This window comes from Eubalaena glacialis, chromosome 10 (genome assembly GCF_028564815.1).
Source record: "Eubalaena glacialis isolate mEubGla1 chromosome 10, mEubGla1.1.hap2.+ XY, whole genome shotgun sequence".
NCBI classification, from domain to species: domain Eukaryota; kingdom Metazoa; phylum Chordata; class Mammalia; order Artiodactyla; family Balaenidae; genus Eubalaena; species Eubalaena glacialis.
In genome coordinates this window covers 77746369-77767493 of record NC_083725.1, presented here as the reverse complement: position 1 = coordinate 77767493, position 21125 = coordinate 77746369, and the positions used below count along the sequence as shown (strand labels likewise).

At 42.1% G+C, this 21125-nt stretch overlaps 1 protein-coding gene across 1 annotated transcript in view; it reads right to left on the bottom strand.

Moving 5' to 3' along the window:
- Positions 1-379: 379 nt before the first annotated feature.
- Positions 380-21125, bottom strand: part of MICAL2 (microtubule associated monooxygenase, calponin and LIM domain containing 2) — a 217942-nt gene continuing 197196 nt past the window's right edge. The window contains exons 29-31 of the mRNA XM_061201468.1: positions 8390-8489; positions 3992-4065; positions 380-649 (exon numbers count right to left, since the gene is read on the bottom strand). Of these exons, the coding sequence (XP_061057451.1) occupies positions 465-649; positions 3992-4065; positions 8390-8489 (359 nt within the window). The 3' untranslated portion in view covers positions 380-464. The remainder of the gene's footprint in view (positions 650-3991; positions 4066-8389; positions 8490-21125) is intronic.

The window sequence follows — 21125 nt, the reverse complement described above, 5'->3', positions numbered from 1 at the left end:
ATCTTTAAACTGCGGCTGCTTCTTTCTGACATTTGGAAACCGGTCATCCATGCAAAAAAAGGCAAATATGGATATATTAATGAAAAGGCAGCTTCTTAAAAACCTTTAGATGTGTAACTCAATGAATTTGGGAAGAGAAAATGATGAAAGCAGCAGGAAAATCGATCTCTGTGTCACTTTCTACGGAAAACAATGCTGATCATCTGCCACGGTCACCTCCAATTTAAGAGACCCACGGAAGTTGACTGCCAATTTCAAAAGAGTCTTTGTATTTTCTTCATTATAATCTCTGGAAGGATCTTGGGCAGCTGGAGTACATATGAGAGAATCTTAAATTCTTTTAAAAATATTGCAGCATGGTATAAGTTACGTTCCAGGTCTGACATATCCTGTGAAAGGAAGAAGGAGTGAGTGAAGGGTGTTTGGCCTGATCTGGTCCTCGGCTTGCTCCCCGTGGGGCTTCCTCATGTCCTGCTCAGCTGACAGCCCCTGGAGAATACGAAGCTTTCAAAGTGCTGGTCTTCAGCCTTTTCTTTTATGCGTTGTTCCTCTAAGGAATCCACCAGTTTGTCCCTTTGCTCAATTACTTGCATCATCTCGGTGAGTATTTCTTGCTCCTCATTCAGATCATTCTCATCTTTCTGGCTCTCTACAGAAAAAAGCAAACAAACAAAAATAAATAAAAAATGAAAACAAACAAAAAAACCCACATTGGACTTCAGGTAAGATTTGACCCCAGGAGAACTTTTGGCATGGGCATTCTTGATTGTTCTGGACTTGTTCTGCCCTTTAATTCCCATGGAGAAAACAAGGAAAGGAATTTAACACCAGGGACCCGCCCTCCAAGTCACAGATTAGAAAGGTGGGTGCTTTGTGCTGCTGTCAGCTCAGTTTTCATCCTGAGACGCTACATAAAGTGACAGGGAAAACCCCTTTGTGAGAAAAAGAAGTTAATACCAGCCAAGTCCTGCCAAGCCCTCCAACCTGCCCTCCCCTCACAAAAAAGAAACCAACAAGACAACACAAAGGCAGTTTCCCCTAAACATGTCTGAGCAAAGTGATCTGTGAGAAAAGTTTCTAAGTAAACCATCTGCATCAGTGGAAGCTATTTCAATGATGAGAATCCTTTTTTCATTTGTAGTTAATGACAAATTGCAGCCCTTTGAAGAGAGACCAGGCGGCAGCCAAGTGAGGTTATGGCTGGCCGCTAGGAGGATGTTTCCAGACTGAGACTGTGCTTCTCCCTGAGTACATGACCTTCTTCCTAATTGGCCCGAGACATTCGATTGCCTCAGGGAGACAAGATTTTTATGAAAGGAAGGAAAAGAGTAAGAAACAGGTAGTAATGACTTTCTGACACTCAAAATAGGATTTTAAAGGCAGATTTTAAGTCTTGTCAACCAGATTATTACCTTGGGAGAAGACACTATAAATTCTGTTAGCCCTTCCTATTTAACACACTTGGACTAGGCGGTGGGCCGGATACCAGAGCAGAGATAGTACCACTGTCTCTTGCATCAGGCTGAGTTCTGAGAACAGTGTCAGGAATAAGGTACATATGACAAAAGGGAAATAAAGAGGCACCATTCTCTTTGCGGCTCATGTTTGATGGGAGGGAGGACAGAGAGGCAGGAGAAGCTAAAGGTGAGAGCCCTGGGCTCCAGTCTCTCCGTTCTGGGCCTTGGAAGCCCCCAAAGAGGCAGGGAATGTCACATCATTTGATGGGAGCACTGGGGGGCTGAGGGACTCTTCCCCTGCCCCTTGCTTGGAACTCTGGGAAGAGGCCAGTTGGAAAGGCGCCCTGTGTATAAACGTGGGACAGGTAGAACTTCATGGTTCAGCAGAGAAGAGGGGTCTGGGTGTGGCTCCCCAGATCTTGATCTGCTGTGTGTGGTACACATTGGTAGAGCCTAGAAATGTCCACTTGCCCCAGAGATGCAAAGGGAGCCGGCCACTGGGCCTGCCACGGGGCTCCCCACGATGAGGGATGGAGCGGCCCTACAGTGGAGACTGTCTGGCCAGGCTGAGCGGAGGATGTGCTGAGGTGAGGCTGAGCGAGGCCAGGAGTGAGGCTCCAGGCACACTGAGAGAATGGCCAGGCCATGGGTCAGGCCAGCCACACATCTCGGCTGCAAATGCCAGCAGAGACAGTGGCAGCCTGATGACAGGAGATAGCTATGTGGGGGTCAATGAGTCAGAGAAACCCACACAGATTTCCAGTGCTGTGAAGTCACACAAACCTGCCTCTCGCCATTACCTGGAGGTCACCTTAAGAATCAAGCAGATGGAAGGGGTGGCAATCTGCAAGACTGAACATTTTCATCCCCAAAAGACTGAGCATTTCCTAGAGGGACTGCATCGCCTAAATTATTGCATCAGACTAAGTTTACCAGAGAGGGATAAAAAAAGTTCCCTTTCCTCCCTCCCTCCCTCCCTCCCTCCCTCCCTCCCTTCCTCCCTTCCTCCCGTCCTTCCTTCCTCCCTTCCTTCCTTCCTTCCTTCCTCCCTTCCTCCCTTCCTTCCTTCCTTCCTCCCTTCCTTTTCTTCTTGATAACTAGTGGTATGAAGGTTTCACGCAAGATGACAAGGCAAAATGAAGAAGCTATATTTTTTTGTACACCCCAGAAGAGTGAGAAGATGTATGACCATCATTCCTTAGTAAGAATTAAAAAAAAAAAAAAAAAAAAGATTCAGAAGTGACTAATGGAGTCTTTGGTGGTATGTATTTTACCACCCTGAAATGGAGCAAATTAAAATTTTTATGACATGTATAAGTGAGATATTAGTTATATAGTATGGTTTGTTAATTTAGGTACACTTCAGTATTCATGCCCCTTATTTGATTATCAACACAGAAAAATTAAAATTCCTCTCTCAGTTTTGGTTTGTCAATGATGGAACCATCTGAGCCCCTTCTGACGAATAAAAGATGATGTATGCCACTTTTATCCATTCTGTACAGAGCAGTTCTCTAAGGATTTTGTTAGAAATAGTTTTCTACTGCTGTAAAGAAACAATCTACAAACACTACTATGTGAGAAAGAACAGGAGACCCCGAGTCTGTGATGATCTTTTCCCAAGTCTTAGACCTATCATTTACGTTGAGCATGCTTTTTAAGTTCTCAGAGACCGGTTTTCTAATCTGTAAAATGGGGATAAAATACCTAAATAAGAATGCTCATGATGATAATGTCTCATATTTACTAAGGGCTTGCTCTGAAGCAGGTAACCCATAGGTAGGTGCAATGTTCGGTCCATGAGGTATACAGAAATGATTTAACTTGCTCTTTCAGACTTAGGTCTAAATGTAGGAAAGCCATGCACAGATCTGGCCCCACAAACATACGGGCACAGAACAGAGTGAATATGCCTCGCAGGCTGGAGCCTATGAATGCATAAATCAGTATATGGTGTCGATTAAGTTTATTTCAATTCTCCCTCCTTCATGGTGGAAATAATTTTCTCATGTGTGATGCCCTGGCCCAGCCCGTGGTGGGAAGGATGCTTCCTTTACATTCCCCAGTGCCTGGCAGAACCAGGCCTGCCTTCCTCTGTGCTCCCAAAGCACATAAGTCATGACCCTCATCTCACTGTGTCATAACTACTGGTCTGGGTGTCAGTCTCCTGAGTGAGGCCACAGGGCAGGGCTGCTCTTCTCCATCTGCCAGGCCCACTCTAGGTTCTCAACAAATATTTGTTAAATGAATGGATGGATAAGTGAATGAATGCGTGACTAAATGACTTTGTTCCTATTAGCACATGGGATGGAGCTAAATGCTGCTCTCACGGCCCCAGGGAATGAAGCTAAGAAGGACTTGCTGTGCTCTGGCGGGGGCAGAGGAAGGCTGGCTTTGTGCCCCCTCTGACTTCCAGGCTGGTGACACCAGGCAGGAAGAGCGCTCCACTCTGCAATGTGCAGCATGTTCTGGTCAAGTGTCTTCATGGGGGAAAATGTCTTTAACAAAGGCCCCAAACATATCACCATACTCACCCTCTTTGAGCATTTTTTCTCTTAATTTCTGCTCCAGTCTGCTTTGATGATCTTCTAATTCTAGTTCTCGGGCCCTGGGGATGAGAGAATGTTCAAACTTTGTAAATACTGGTGATCCGTGTAGAAATAGTGACTAACAAACCCATTGACCATAGCGACTGCATTCTTTTTTCCTTATTAAGACTGGGGTCTTGGAATATCTCTGAACTGAAAGTTTTGCTGCTGCTACTGCTGCTGAGATATGCTGAACTCAAGAGATGATGGGGAGCAGCTGAAGGTTGTAATGTGCTCTCAGCAAGCTTTTGGAAGGCCACCCAGGACTGGATCGTGAAGAAATGACTCGAACAGTAGAAGCAATGACAATCTGAAACTCTTCTCTCTTTTAGGGGCAACGTGACTTCAAGTATCACCTCTAACAACTCCCAGATCTCTGACTGTGGTAAACAAGAAAACAAGGAGGAAACAGGAGTGAGACATTTTGTCCGGGTGGAGGCAGAATACTCAGACGACTATCCATCTGGTTGTAAGTGATGTGGGAAGAAGAACCAGCGACGTTTTGGAGGAGTCAAGCTGGAGTGCTGGGGACTCAGTGTGTCCACTGACAGAACAGCAAAGTCAAGAAGTGAAGTTAGCTTTCGGTGAAGCTCAGACAGAACTTCATGACCTTTCCCTGCCTGGGGACAGCCCATGTATGTCAGAGTATGTGTGTAAGCTTCCCACACGCTGGGCCGTGTGGTAACATGGAGGTTCCGCAAACCTTTGGGAGTGCAGGTCTGGAGTTCTCAGGAGAAATGAGGACCACAAATGGATGAGGCAGGGGTCAGAGGTGATAGGTGAAGTCACGTAATCTCTAAAAGGGAGGCTATAGAGCAGCGGTCCCCAACCTTTTTGGCACCAGGGACCAGTTTCGTGGAAGACAAGTTTTCCACGGACAGGAGTGGGGGCCGGGGGAGGGGGGGAAGGCTCAGGCAGTAATGTGAGTGATGGGGAGCGATGAGAAGCGGCAGATGAAGCTTCGCTCGCTCGCCCACCGCTCACCTCCTGCCTGCAGTGCAGCCCGGTTCCTAACAGGACACGGAGCAGTACCGGTCCACAGCCCAGGGGGCTGGGGACCCCTGCTATAGAGGACCAAAAGGTTTGAAGACAGGACCTTGGGAACACCTACATTTAGAAGCCAAACAAAAGAGGTAGAGCCAGGGAAGAAGCAAGCAAAAGGTTGGAAGGGTAAACAAGAAATGCAGCATCACAGAAGCCAAGAGAGGAAAGTTTTAGGAGAGAAGAGAGAGATCAAGGGTGTCCAATGCTACAGAGACACTGAAGAGGGTGAGGGCTGAGTCTAGGTCCCTGGGTTTGACGTGGAGGGGGGCCTTCCCTTCCAGCCCCACCTGCAGGCTGCATGTGTATCTGCTATAGCTTTGGTCACTTTACTATACCCTGTTGTCGCTGTCGTTATTTTTACTACTTCTGCTATTACGTGGGCCAAGGTCCACGCTTTGTTCAATACTCTCCCTTTTGTTATTGACACTCAGCTTCCCTTGGCCCAGTCTGGTAGCCAACGGAAACGCACCTCTCAGATCTTCCTTTAAGAGAGAACTCTGGAAGGAGTGTAGTGTGTAGTGAGCTGACTGCTGTAGCAGAATCCACTTCACTGTTGTGCTGGGGCCACACCGTCCCTGAGCAGCTCCAGCCAGTGAGCGAGCACAGTGGCGGTGCTGGAGCTGGGCCATTTCTGCCCTGCTTCGGACTCCTCGGATGGGCAGTCTTTGCTCTGGGGCTCCCTTCGCCTGGCTCAGATTTTCTCAGGGCTGCACTGCAGTCTGAGGCTCCTCCTGCCAATTCTCATTCCCTCCCCTCTCCTTTTACAGGTGTCAGGACTGTATGGGGTCTGAAGACTTCCCTCTCACTCCCACTCCCTTTCTCCTTTCTCCCAATACATCTCTCATACTTCTAATTCTGTCCTGGCATCTGCTTTCCCAAGGGACCCCAAATGACACACCAGTGTAAGACGTTTCTCCTGGTTCAGCCAGATCTTTCTCCAAACTAAAACCTATCCTTTACCAGAGCTCCCACCTGCCTTTGTCTAGCTCACACATCCGAGTTCTCCTCCTTGGCCTCCGTTGGAGGAGAAAGTTCCCTCTGACAGTGTACCAACGAGGGAAGCCACAGTCACTGAGCAGTCACCACCCACCTGACCTTCGCCAGTAGGGCCTGTGCACTGACTGTTCCTCCTACAAACCTCCGTGGAGCGCTTGCTATGTTTTCTCATTCCTCTCATGCTGTGTGCTTGCGTGTCTGTCTCCCCTGAAACCATGAGATTCTCGAAGATAGGGAATATGGCCTGATTCATCTCTACTTCCACAGTACCCAGCACATTTCCTAGCACATGGACTGCGCTTGATACTTTTTTGTTAATGAACTTTATAATTCAGACCTGGACCAAAGGCAGACGATACAGTTGTATAAAAAGGGCTTTGTAGTCAGGCGGAGATGGACAAATTACTTAGTTGTTTTGAGTCTCAGCATGTACATCAATTTTAAAAAATAGTAATAATAAAAGTAATTGCTACAGATGAGCCCTTCTTCCCCATTCCTGGCATTTCCTTCATGTCAGTGGAGCTCAAGGAGTATAATTCCTGGCTTCTTCTCTCCACTTTCACGCTTATACTCACTCTCACCCCAGGGGAGGTAAATTTGGGAAGAACAGACTAGGGGAACTCAGCTCACACCCTTTCTCCCTGGGGATCAGCCTGCCTGCAGCAAACATGTGTTCTCTGTTACTCTGAGCCTTGCTATGGGTCTAGGGCAAGATTTCTCAATCTTGACACTATTGACATTTTGGGCTGGGTAATTCTTTGTTGGTGAGGGAAGCGGGGTGCCCTGTGCATTGTAGAATGTTCAGTAGCACCCTTGGCCTCTCCACACTAGATATCACTAGCACCTCCCAGTTGCAATAGACAAAAATGTCTTCAGACATTGCCAAATATCCCTGGAAGGAGGAAGTGAGATGGAAATTGCCCCCAGGTGAGACCTACTGGTCTAGGGTAAAAGCCTTACCCCTAAGAAGCAAGTGATTCACTACCTTTTGTGACTAGGTAGCTGAGTGTGTCTAATTCTGGGGTTGGGTAGTATAGTAGGTTGCATGGTGAACTCCCAAAAGATATGTCCACATCCTAACCCCTGGAACCTTTGAATGTGACCTTATTTGAAAAAGGGTCTTTGTGGATGTAATTAAGTTAAGAACCTTGAGATAAAAATATTCTGGATTATGCCAGTGGGCTCTAAACCCAGTGACAAGTGTCCTTACAAGAGACAGAAGAGAAGACATGGCCACACAGAGAAGGCTGCATGAAGACAGAGGGAGAGATTGGAGTGAGGCAGTCACAAACCAAGGGATGCCTGGAGGCACCTGAAGCTGGAAGAGGCAAGGAAGAATTCTCCCCCAGAGGCCGTGAAGGGAGCATGGCTTTCCTAACACCTCGATTTCAGACTGTCTTCCAGAACTGAGAGAGAATACATTTCTCTTATTGTAAGCCACCCCGTTTGTGATAATATATTAGTCCAGCCGTAGGAAATGAATATAGTTAGCAAGCCCACTTGGGCTCTCATATTTAGCCGAGCTAGCCATAGTCAGTAATAAACACTTTATTTTGATATTCTGGGTCAACTATTGACCCAATTGTCTTATTTCTCACCCGGCTCAGAACCCAGGCAGAGAAAAGAATTTTATTAGACCCCTTCAAAGACGCCCAAAATTAACTCTCAGGGTTGGGGTGAAAATGAAATAAGACAGCATAAGTGAAAGCACCCAGTACAACTTGTGGTGCTTAGGCAGTTTATATTAAATGTTACTTCCTTTCCCTCCAGAATGGTGACAGGTAGAATGACCTTCAACATTTTCAGAGTAAGATCCATCTCTACTTTCTGATCTCCCAGCCAGACTGCAACCTCTCATTCAGAGGACAGCCAGACCGATCTCCACCTTCAATCCATTAAAGCCACAAGGAAGTGGTCAGGCGATTTCAGCAAGCCCTTTCCATGATTCACACACAGAAGCCAGACACATGCTTCCCCATTGCAGATGTGTGACTGCAAGTGGGTGCCCCCTGGTGTGGGGGACAAGGATGGATTGAAAGTGTCTTATCCAAATGCCCTCCAGCTCCAGACCCATTACCTGAAATCATTTTAGCCATAGGACTCCACAGCAGAGAACAGACAATTGAAGATTCTCTGCACTAATGCCAGCATGATATGCAAGACATCAAATGTCAATTTGTCTCAATCACAATTCTGTATGCACAAGAAGAAAAAATCCTGAGACTTCAACCTAGGAGGGTGGGCCACCCCACTCCCGCCCCCTTTGCTTTTAGGCCTCACTGTTATCTGTGTTGCCTTACTTACATGATCAGTAACTCCGACTCATATCGCATTAATTTATTCTTCTCCAGAACCAGCTTAAACCATTCCTGCAAAAGCTGTGCTTCATCCTGTGTGCCTGAATCTGCTTAAGAAATCAACGGCAAATGGGTTAGATTGGCATTTCTCTTCCCATGATCAAACTGCTTTGGAGCTACTTTAGGGGGCCATGTTTGTAGCAAAAAGGGCTCTGCAGGCGCAGCCCCCTGACGGTCTGTTGATGCCTCGAGATCATGGGCGTGATAAATAAAACCCACCTGTGCATGCTCTGGGGGAGGTCCTCCTGGACATTTAGGGCATGAATACTTCAGCTCCATGGGTCATATACCCTTGACAATGGCCTACCACTAATGATCCCTCTCCTGCCTATTTGTATGTCCTCCATAAAACTTCTATACAGGGCTTCCCTGGTGGTACAGTGGTTGAGAATCTGCCTGCCAGTGCAGGGGACACGGGTTTGATCCCTGGTCCAGGAAGATCCCATATGCCGTGGAGCAGCTAAGCCCGTGAGCCACAACTACTGAGCCTGCGCTCTAGAGCCCACGAGCCACAACAACTGAGCCCACGTGCCACAACTACTGAAGGCCGTGCGCCTAGAGCCCGTGGTCCGCAACAAGAGAAGCCACCACAATGAGAAGCCCGCTCACCGCAACGAAGAATAGCCCCCGCTCACCGCAACTAGAGAAAGCCCGTGCGCAGCAACGAAGACCCAACGCAGCCAGAAACAATAAATAAATAAAATAAAATAATAAAATAAATAAATTTATTAAAAAAAAAAAAAACTTCTATACATTTGTGCATCACATCCTCCATCAGAGAAAACCCTAGTAACCCTGATGGTTACTATCTCCTTCTCTTCTTCTGAATCAAATGCCTACTGAGTGTCCCGGTGGGGTGTGGCTCCCTTTATGGGGCAGGGAAGCTCACACTTCATTTAGTCACAGAGGAGCAGTAATTGGCATTTTGATTTTTTGCACAAAGCCAAATGATGGGGGAGAAAAAGGTATTAGCTTTGAATCTTGTAGGGAAAAAGTTATATCCGTTCACTCTTATAACTTAGATTATGACCTTTCTTCCTTTATTAAACAGAAGAATACCCATGAGAAAATTGACCCTGCTTTGAGATATTCAGTGTTAGATGCTAAATGTTTAGATAATAAAATGCTAAAATCTGGGCATGTTTGAGAAGCAGCAACATGGGGTGGCTTTCTAGTATTTCACCCTGAAATGGGAACACAGGCTGTGTTGCAGAGCTCATGGCCATTCTCGAAGGATTTATCCTGAAGGGTCCCGTAGGTGGAGAGGAAAACAGGGCAGACAGAAAATGTGACCTTGGGCAAGTAGTTTAACCTCTCAGAACCTCTGCTTCTTCATGGGGTAAACTGAACAAGAAGACACACAAGTAATAGGATAATAATAATGAGCTGCTGTTTATAATTCAGGGTTACGTGCCAGTCGATGGGCTAAGTACCTTATATTCAACACCTCATTGAATCCTCACAACAAACTCACCAGTAGGTTCTCTTATTATCACCACTTGATGGCTGAAGAAACAGAGGTTTAAAAGATTAGAATAACTTGCCCAAGCTCACATTTAGTAAGTAGCAGAGCTAGGGCTTGAGTTCAAGGAAGCCTTATCCTAAGCCCATACTCTTCACTGCTTGTATACCCCTCCCCCATCCTCATCCCTCCCTCCCTCCCTTAGGCCTGTAAGGTAAAGAACGCTCCTAGCACATTGCCTTGCACACAGCAAAGTCATCCATAAAAATGAGTACCCTTTCTCCCTGTCTCCTTGAACACCCTTTTATTGATATGGAAACTGGGGTCCAGAGCAATTGATATGAAATGTCCCAAATTATATATTTAGTTAATGTGCAAACTGATGCTACGATGCAGAACTTCTGATGAATTCATTCATCCATTCATTCATTCATTCAATAACACCTATTTATGGAATAGGTGTCAGGTATTGCCTTAGGTACTGGGGATACAGTGATAGATAATGCTACATACCACAAGAATTTTGGAGATAGTAAGGCATAGTGCCTGCTGAAAAGGGTATTGTTAGATAATCTTTTGGATCAGATGGACCAAAAAGCTAAAATAAAGTAGAATATTAGAAAACTGTCACCACAACAAAGCAGCAAAAAAGGACTGGGAATACAGAGAAGGGAGGCTTTTCCTGGTCCTTTCCCTGGTGAGGGTGGGCTTCCTGGGAGGAGGTGATGTCTGAACTGGGACGTTGAAGAATGGATAATACTTTGAGAGGAAATAATGAGGGTGGGAGAGGATATTCCAAGAAGAGGGAACAATATGAGCAAAGACTAGGGGATAGGATAGAAGATGGTGGAGACAGAGATCGGGAAGGGCTAAGGGGACATGGAGGGGAGGACGATGAGACCTTGGAGTGTATGAAAATCTACATATAATAGAGGCCCCTTAGCCATGCTAAGGCTCTTGTACTTAATGCTGTAGATACAAAGGGACACTGAAGGTGGTTGAGTAGGAGAATGATACCTGGAGTTTCATGCAGGAAGGATTAAAAGGGGGAGAGAAATAAATAAGATGTTACAGAGCACCAAGTTGAGCTTCCTGTGCTTTATAGCTTGTTCCCACTAGCTATCTATTTTACGAATGGTAGTGTATATATGTCCATCCTGGTCTCCCAATTCGTCCCACCCTCCCCTTCCCCCTCTGTGTCCACATGTCCATTCTCTACCATCTACGTCTCTATTCCTGCCATGCAAATAGGTTCATCTGTACCATTTTTCTAAATTCCACATATATGCGTTAATATACGATATTTGTTTTTCTCTTTCTGGCTTACTTCACTCTGTATGACAGACTCTAGGTCCATCCACATCTCTACAAATGACCCAATTTCATTCTTTTTTATGGCTAACATTCCATTGTATATATTTACCACATCTTCTTCATCCATTCATCTGTTGTTGGACACTTAAGTTGTTTCCATGTCCCGGCTACTGTAAATAGTGCTGCAATGAACACTGGGGTATGTTTATCCTTTTGAATTATGGTTTTCTCAGGGTATATGCCCAGTAGTGGGATTGTTGGGTCATATGGTAGTTCTATTTTTAGTTTTTTAAGGAACCTCCATACTGTTCTCCACGGTGGCTGTATCAATTTACATTCCCACCAACAGTGCAAAAAGGTTCCCTTCTCTCCATACCCTCTCCAGCATTTATTGTGTGTAGATTTTTTGATGATGGCCATTCTGACTGGTGTGAGGTGATACCTCATTGTAGTTTTGATTTGCATTTCTCTAATAATTAGTGATGTTGAGCATCTTTTCATGTGCCTCTTGGCCATCTGTATGTCTTCTTTGGTGAAATGTCTATTTAGGTCTTCTGCCCATTTTTAAATTGGGTTGTTTGTTTTTTTAATATTGAACTCCATGAGCCATTTGTATATTTTGGAGATTAGTCCTTTGTCCGTTGCTTCGTTTGCAAATATTTTCTCCCATTCTGAGGGTTGTCTTTTCATCTTGTTTATGGTTTCCTTTGCTGTGCAAAAGCTTTTAAGTTTCATTTGTTCATTTTTGTTTTGATTTTCATTTTTCTAGGAGGTGGGTCAAGAAAGATCTTGCTGTGGTTTATGTCAAAGAGTGTTTTTCCTATGTTTTCCTCTAAGAGTTTTATAGTGTCTGGTCTTACATTTAGGTCTTTAATCCATTTTGAGTCTATTTTTGTGTATGGTGTTAGGTAGTGTTCTAATTTCATTCTTTTACATGTAGCCATCCAGTTTTCCCAGCACCACTTATTGAAGAGGCTGCCTTTCTCCATTGTAAGTTCTTGCCTCCTTATAGATAGCTAGCGGAAATAAGCTATAAAGCACAGGAAGCTCAGCTTGGTGCTCTATGATGATCTAGATGGGTGGGATGGGGGGTGGGGGTGGGAGGGAGGTCCAAGAGGGAGGGGATATAGGTATACATATAGCTGATTCACTTCATTGTACAGCAGAAACTAACACAACATTGTAAAGCAACTATACTCCAATAAAAAAAAGAAATAAATAAGATGTTATTCTTTCTTAGGTTTCTTGAATGAATGAATGGATGGATGAATGGACTAACTTATAAACCTGTTGAGTACCAACATCTTCTGAGCATTGTTTGTGGTGCTGAGGGACAGGGATGAAAAAGTACTGGTTCCAGCTGTTCAGGAAACCGGGAGCTTGCAGTCCAGTAGGAAAACCAACACTGCACAGGCAAATAGGATACAATGTGCCCCCTGCCATGCAACACAGGAGGGAAGCAATTCATCTTCCCTCCTGTGGAGGAAGTGGGGAAACCTCAGAGAGGAGACAGTAGGTAAGCTCCGCTTAAGTGGATGAGTGAGAGGCAGGAGGAGGTGAAGAACAAGGCATTCCAGGGCATAGTTGCTGAATGAAAGAATGAAGTATATAGACTGGAGATCATATATAACATAGAAATTAAGAGCGTATACTTTAAACTCAGGCTTGGGATCAAACTTCTATTCTTTGACCTATCACTGTGTGGGTTTAAGCTCTTAATAGCCTCCCTGAGCCTCAGTCTCCTCATTTGTTATAAAGATGCAGTGGGATCGTGCACACAAAGACCTTAGCCCAGCCCTGCCACTTAGTATAAGCTCAATAAATGGTAACGGTCATTATTCAAATCATATACATGATGGGAGAACACTTAGGGGTCATCTCTCCCAGCCATGGAGGCACATAGGAATTCCCTCTACCTCCCTCCCACCCCAGATTCTACTATAATTCTCCAAGGATGGTAGAATTCCCTGCTGTCCAAGAAGCCCACTGCAGGGCTGTGTACTCTTAAGTACTGAAAACTTCTTTCTATTGATCTTTGATGGGTTGGCTGCAAGACAATGAGTCCAGTTGTGTCCTCTCGAGGAAAATAGAGAACAGTAACTCTATATTTTCATGAAAGACATTCAGATATTTGAAGGCAGGTCTCATGATACACTGAAGTGTTCTTATTTCAGAGTCAGTACCTCCAGGTCATTTATCATTTTGTCATAAAAGAGCCACCCACCTCTGTTTGCCCTCTAATTTCCCAGGACACATCTTAAGGAGAGTCCAGAATCAAACAATGCAGAGCGGAGAGACACCCTTGCACCTTCACCCTGTGCCCTGGGTTTGCAGAAGTCCTTTTAGCAGCAGTGTCTTCACCTGGCTCTTCCTAACTTGCAATCGCATCTGGTCTTTCCACACCAGGGGTGGTGAAGTCTGATGACTTTATGTTCTACTTGTGCAACTGATCTTTTTCTAGACCTAATTCAAGACTTTATTTGTGTCTTGTTAATTATCATCTTGTTTGTTTTGTTCCATCAAGGGGAAATCTTTGGGCTATTTTCTCCATCTGACACATTTCTCCTAGATTTGGGATTTCTGTGGAACTGATAAAAAGGGCATCCTGTACCTTCACGCTATATTGAAAAACAAAACATCAGATAGGACTAGACCAAGAACAGAGCCATCTAGCCCATTAGAGACCTTTGGTGAGACTATTCTATAAACTTTAAATGCATGGCACCCAACCGGTACCAACCAGTCCACATTTCTGTATCTTGTCCACTAGGCTCTTATAAGAAACTTTAATAACAAAATAATTTCCTGAAACCAAGCTTCACAAAGCCTGCTTTGTCCATTGGCATGACAAACCTCACAACACCACCCAGAAAAGGAAATGACATTTGTTTTCCAAAGCTTCTAAGTAAACACCAGTGATTCCTTAGTAATCTCTTAATTTCTTTCTCAATATTCACAATTTCTTTAACCGTCCTTTCTAGAATTTTGACAAGGATCAGAACTCATGTTTCTTTCTCATGTGAAAAGTAGAAAATGTACTCATCTCTAGTTTTTTGGTCCTGGAATTCTTCCTGAGTCATCAGAGACTGAGGTATATCTGCAACTTATTCAACTTATTTCAACACCAGGGGGTTAACTCAGTCAATCAACAAATTCTGATTTCGTAAGGCCACATCAAAGACACTACTCTCTGTATGTACGTATCATCTTTCACCTGGGCTTAGAAATCTGAATTCATTGCTCTCCCATTTTTCTCACCTATCCAGATTCAATTTCCTCATCTAGATATTTGCTTAACATTTCTAGATTGAGGACCATTTCCCTTGATTAAGAAAACAAAAGCGGAGAGTAGAAAACCCTGCCTCTCCCCAATCATGTAACATTATACCATCTGCTTCAGTGCTGGGTCTATCCTTGCCTTGTTCTTAATCCAAAAGAAACAGCACTGTTTTGCTGTCTTTAGAGTATTTTTTGTTGTTGCTTTTCAGATTCAGCCTCTTTGCTACATTATACCTACAGGTTCAAGCCAGACTTTTATCCTGCCTTCCATGTCCCTTCTTCAATCTTTCTTGTGTGTCCTTCTAAAATCTGGTCCCTCAGGGAGTTCCCTGTGCAGCCTCATTGATTTGTATTGATGCTGTACTCAACAAACACAGGTTGAACTGAATCAATCAATTTAATTTACTTTTTTGAGTGGAATAATTTTCAACTTTATAGCCTACAGTTTATTTTTTAGACTCTTCCTTTCCTCAGTAGTCAAAATCACTTTTGGGGATCTTTGAACATGGAATCAAGTGCAGATTTCTAGGGAATCTGCTTTCCCAAAGCATTGGGTGCAGGCAGATTGTGCCTAGCCCAGGCTTGCCTTGCTCTCAACCTCAGCAATGTACTGAGATTTCCATCACGTCACTGCTACCCACCAGAGAGCTTCCTTGCAGGTCCTAATGAAGTCTCGAGCAGCATTGCCCCTCACCGTAGATGCAGTATAGTGTAGTGGCAGAGGGCATGGGCTTTGAGATCGATCAGACCTTCTCTCCCACTTACAAATGTGTGACCTTGATCAAGTAACCTCACATCTCTCTGCCTCAGTCTCCTCTCTTGAAAAATGGGAGTGATCATAGTCTCTGCCTCCTAAATCGGTTATGAAGATTAAATGAGATGATGCATGCAAAATGCTGAGCATGGTGCCTGGTACACAGTAAACATTCAATAAACTGTACCATTGTCATTACCACGCTGTTGTTTCTTCCAGTGTCTAGTTCTATAGTTCCATGTGGAGTATTTGCTGTATATCTTTAAACCTCAACTAGGGTGTAATCCCCGACTTGATTACATATGGCTAAACTTTATCTGGTAACTTCACTTGAGATTAATAAAAGCTCTTAAATAATTATATATATTTTTTGTCTCCATGTAAACGGAAGGGTCATATGGCTGGCTGGATCGTCAGCACTTGCTTGGGAAGAAGACTAGAGACTCTGTGCCTATACAGACTGTGTACTCAACCATGTCTCCAGCTGGTCCCATGGCTGCTGGGTAACTGCAAGCCCTTCCAAGGCAGGGATGTGACTGCTACATCTGGGAACCAGGATGCAGCTAGAATGGCACGGCCGGAAGGCGAGCAGCCTCTGGCTGTGAATAGAATAGCCCAGTTACCTAACCCTCACTGCCACCCCTGCTTGTGACCACAGTCGACTGGTTCTTCCTTTGCTCCTGTGCCCTCACATCATGCTCTTTCCTAGACAAAATGCAAGGATTCCACTTGCTTAAGTGAAATAAAGTAGTCAAAACTCAACACAAAACAACTTGTTATTAATGGAGTCATGTAAATCAACCCACTTGTCCCTAAGTGAGCTCTCAAAAAAGCAAAGCAAACTTTGTCACTCCCTACTGAAATTCTTCTATAACCCCCCATAATCAAGTTCAAATCACCTAGCCTGACAGCACTTAGTCCCTGCTTACATTAGAGGGACTGGCACTTGATGGTCCATAACTTTTTTCTCAGTGGAGAATAACAGACCAAATGAACAATCCGTTCTTTAAAGTCGTGGTTTTTTAACCATTTCCTTTTGTCGGTAACGCTGAATGCTTCCCTGATTGTGTATTGGTGTGTGGTTTTTCCATGTTGGGTCTTGTGTTGCTCTCTGGTTCACAACTATCTAATTCTTTAGACATGATTTCCTGCCCCCTTAGAATCTATGAGAAGTCTTAATTTGGTTTTTGCTGCAATTCTCTCAATGCCCTCAACACCCTCAGTGATGTTCTGGAGCATGAGCCGGCAGTAGAGTGATTACAGCCAGAATCCTCAGTAGCAGTGTGCAAGCATCTCCCTCAGATTGGCTGGGTTTCAGCCCCTGCTTCTTGTTCTCTGGCCTCTGGTCAGCTCTTAGCTCCTGTGTTCATCCACGGGCCTATTTCATTTAAATCTCTAGCCAGGGCTTCTGTACCCAGTGCTCTGGGTACGTTGACTTCCCACAGGCTCCTTACACGTGATGGTGATAATCTAGAAAGCTGCACTGGGGGTCTGGCCTGATTCAGTCTTGGCAAAGCCAGGATGCTGGAAGGTAGCTCACGACCCCATTCTGGGAGCCAGAGGCTGCAGCTGAAAAACAAAAATTCTAGTCCTTCCTTTATTAAACAGCTTTTTGTTTTGTTTTGCTTTTAGCTACATATCTATTCATCATAAGGTTTTTCTTGCTTTTGAATTTTATTGAAATGATATCATACTATATGTGGTCTCTGCAACTTGATCATTTTAAATTCTTTCTCTATGTTTCTAAAATGCCTCTATGCTGCTCATTCATTTTCACTGCTGTATATGTAATATTCAGTTGTATGTGCCACAGTTAACTGTTCTACAATTTATCCATTTTCCTGTTAATGGATATCTAGGTTGTTCTTAGCAGTTTGCTACTATGAATGATGCTGCTATGAACATTCTTGTATATGTCTTCTGATCCATGTGGGCAAGAGTTTCTCTGGAATATATACTTAGGAATGAAATTCTTGAGTAGTAGGGTATGCGAATGTTCAGCTTTACAGCATAAAGCCAAATTGTTTTCCAAAGAGTTGTGGCTGTTTACACTCCCACTAACATTGAATAAGAGCTCCCTTTGTTCCTCACCCTTGCCAAATACTTAGTATTAGATTTTATAAGTTTTGGTAATTTAATAGTTTAAAATAGTTTCTCACTGTAGTCTTAATTTGCATTTTCCTAATTACTAATGAGTATTCTTCTGTGAAATGTATATTTATGCCATTTGCCTATTTTTATATGGAGTTATTTGCCTGTCTCTTATTGATCTTTAAGAGTTCTTTACATATTCTGGAATACTGAAAATTTGTTATATTTGTTGCAAATATATTTTCCAAATTAGTGGCTTTTCTTTTTTGGTTATATTTGTTGCGAATATATTTTCCAAATTAGTGGCTTATCTTTTCCTTTCCTTTATGGTGTCTATAGACTACCAAATTGAGGTCAAAAAGATTCTTAACTTTTCAAGTGTCATTTTCATATTAAAGTCTTTAATTTTTATGACATTGATTACATTTATTGCAAATATATTTTCCAAATTATATGGTTAAAGATAAGGTTCAATTTCATTTTTTTCCTATATGGAAAACCAGTTGTCCCAGAATCACTTACTTCCTGTGAACTGCAGTGATACTGCTGGCTTATATCAAGTTTTCATATATGTAAGATTATGTTTGGGTTTTTGTTTGTTTGTTTGTTTTTTAACGTTTTGGCCACGCCATGCAGCATGCTGGACCTTAGTTCCCTGACCAGGGATCGAACCCACGCCCCCTGCAGTGGAAGTGTGGAGTCCCAACCACTGGACCACAAGGGGAGTCTCATGTTTGGGTGTTTTGGTGGCTTTCAGTAAAGTATTAAAGTTGGCTCCATAAAGGTTGTGCACATTTTTTTTGTTAGATTTATTCCTAGGCACCTCATGTTTTTAATGCTAATATAAGCAATATCTTCTTTGTTATCTCATTTTTTAGAAACCAATGCTGAGATATGGAAATGCAATTGATTTTTCTACTTTGATCTTATTTCCAATTACATGATATAGGCTCTTATTATTTTAAAAAATTATCTGTACATTCCTTTGGGTTTCCATGTGGTTAATTCTATCATCTGGAAATGACAAAAGTTTGTTTCTTCCTTTCCAAACCTTGTGCCATTTTATCCTTGTCTTACTGTACTGGGTAGGGTCTCCTGTGCAATATTGAATAGAAGAGGTGATGGCAGGCATCCTCTTTTTTCACAGATTTTAAAAGAAATGCTTCTAATATTTTACCATTAAACAATGGTGTTTGCTGCAGGGTTTTGGAAGATATCCTTCAAATTAAGAAAGTTCTGACCCAGCAATTTTACTTCTGGGTATTTATCCTAAGAACACAAAAACACCAATTTGAAAAGATATATGCAGCCTTATGTTCACTGCCGCATTATTTACAATAGACAAGATATGGAAACAACCTAAGTGTCCACTAATAGATGAATGCATAAAGAAAATGTGTTATATATATACACAATGGAATATTACTTGGCCAAAAAAAAGAATGAAATCCTGCTGTTTGTGACAACATGGATAGACCTTGAAGGTATTATGCTAAGTGAAATAAGTCACACAGAGAAGGATAAATACCATATGATTTCACTCATATGTGGAATTAAAAAAAAAAATGAACAAACAAAATAAAACAAAAACAAGGTCATAGATACAGAGATCAGAGTAGCGTTTCCTGAGAGGAAGGGGTTAGGGGGTGGGTGAAATGGGTGAAGGCGATCAACTGTATGGTGATGGGTGGTAACTCGATTGTGGTGGTAACAACTCTATAGTGTATACAGATGTCAAATTATAATGTTGTACACCAAAACTTATATAATAAAAAAAAAATTAAGCTTCAAGAAGGCAAAATAAAAAGTTCTTTTTTTGCTAAGAGTTTTTATCCTAAATGAGTGTTGAATTTTATCAAATGATATTTTCTTCTTCTATTGAAAAGCCCATATGGTTTTCCCTTTTAGTTTGTTAATATGATGATTGTTAAGTCATCCTTAGATTGCCAAATTTTAAAATTAATTGGATTAAATGTTCATTATATTCTTTTATCTTTTTGAATCTTTGTTTATCTGTAGTTGTGTCTGCCCTTTTCATTCCTAATTTATTTCTTCTCTCTTACTTTAAAAAACCAATTTAAGAGGATTGCCTTTAGTCTTTTATTAACTTTTCCAGTGAACCAACATTTGGCTTGCTTGATCCTCTCTGTTTTATCTTTATTCGCTATTTTATTTATAACTGCTCATATATTTATTATCTTCTTTCTTTAGGTTTATTTTGTTTTTCATTTTCTAAATGAAGTTGGACACTAAGCTCATTAATTTTAAGCCTTTCTTCTTTTCTAATAACAGTATTTAAGGAGATACCTCTAAGGACCATTTTCACTGCATCTCATGAGTTTTGATCTATGGTTTTCCTTTTCATATTTAGTACATTTTAAATTTCCAAGTATTTCTTTTTTTTTTTTTAGCAAGTTTTTTTTTTTTTTAATTAATTAATTAATTTATTTTTCATGGCTGTGTTGGGTCTTCATTTCTGTGTGAGGGCTGTCTCTAGTTGTGGCAAGCGGGGGCCACTCTTCATCGCGGTGCGCGGGCCTCTCACTATCGCAGCCTCTCTTGTTGTGGAGCACAGGCTCCAGACGCGCAGGCTCAGTAATTGTGGCTCACGGGCCCAGTTGCTCCACGGCATGTGGGATCTTCCCAGACCAGGGCTCGAACCCGTGTCCCCTGCATTGGCAGGCAGATTCTCAACCACTGTGCCACCAGGGAAGCCCCCAAGTATTTTTTAAAATATCAATCTGATTTTTTTTTTTGATCCATGAGAAATGTATATTTTTACTTTCCAAATGCATGGTTTTAAAAAATACATTTTGGTTACTGATTTCTAAGTTAATTACATTGTAGTATAGAATGTGGCCTGTATAATATGGCTTCTCTGAGATTTACTTTATGAACTAATATGGTCAATTTTTGTAAATCATCATGTAAACTTGAAAAAAATATACATTCTCTAATTTGGGGGTGCATGTCCATTAAATTAAAGTTATTAAGTGCAATGTTCACATTTATAGTAATGTTTTGTTTGACTCTCATTAATTGAGAGATGTACTAAAACCTCCTGCCATGATAGTAGAAATTTCTCCCTGAAGTTTTATCATTTTTTTGTTTTATATATTTTGAGCCTATTACAGTTAATACATACAACATTTAAAACTGTCATATCATCTTGGTGAGTTGATCACTTTAAAATTATGTAGTGACCCTGTTTATTGCTAATAATGGTTTTGGTATTAGAGCAAGTATTAAAGGTATCTGCTTTTAATATAATTACCCTAGCTTTATTTTGCTAGTATATACTTGCCAATTTTTTTTTTACTTTAAACCTTTTATTTATTTATGTTTTATATGTGCCTGCTAAATAGCATATAATTGGGTATTGTTGTTTGTTAACTTTCACTACTATTATTGAGATATTTAGATTTGTTTCTACCATCTTTCTTTGTGCTTTTTATCTTTTTTAAAATGCTTTTAAATTTCTATTTAGAATTGAGTGGAGGGTTTTGTTTGGTTGATTATTTTTTCTTATTTTTTCTCCCTTTGTTTTCCCTAGCTGATTTGAAGTTACACATTTTTTTCTGTTCTTTTCATAATTCCACTTAAATTTTAAATAGGTAATTTTTAATACCCTAACAAAGTCTAAACTTAATCAGTATTTTAGACTCCTTTTAGACAACATAAGGACCCTGGAACACTTCACTTCTAATCATTCAACTCCCAACTTATGTCCATTTTAGTCTGGTATTTTAGTTCTACCTTTGAAAAAATCCATATTATTTTATA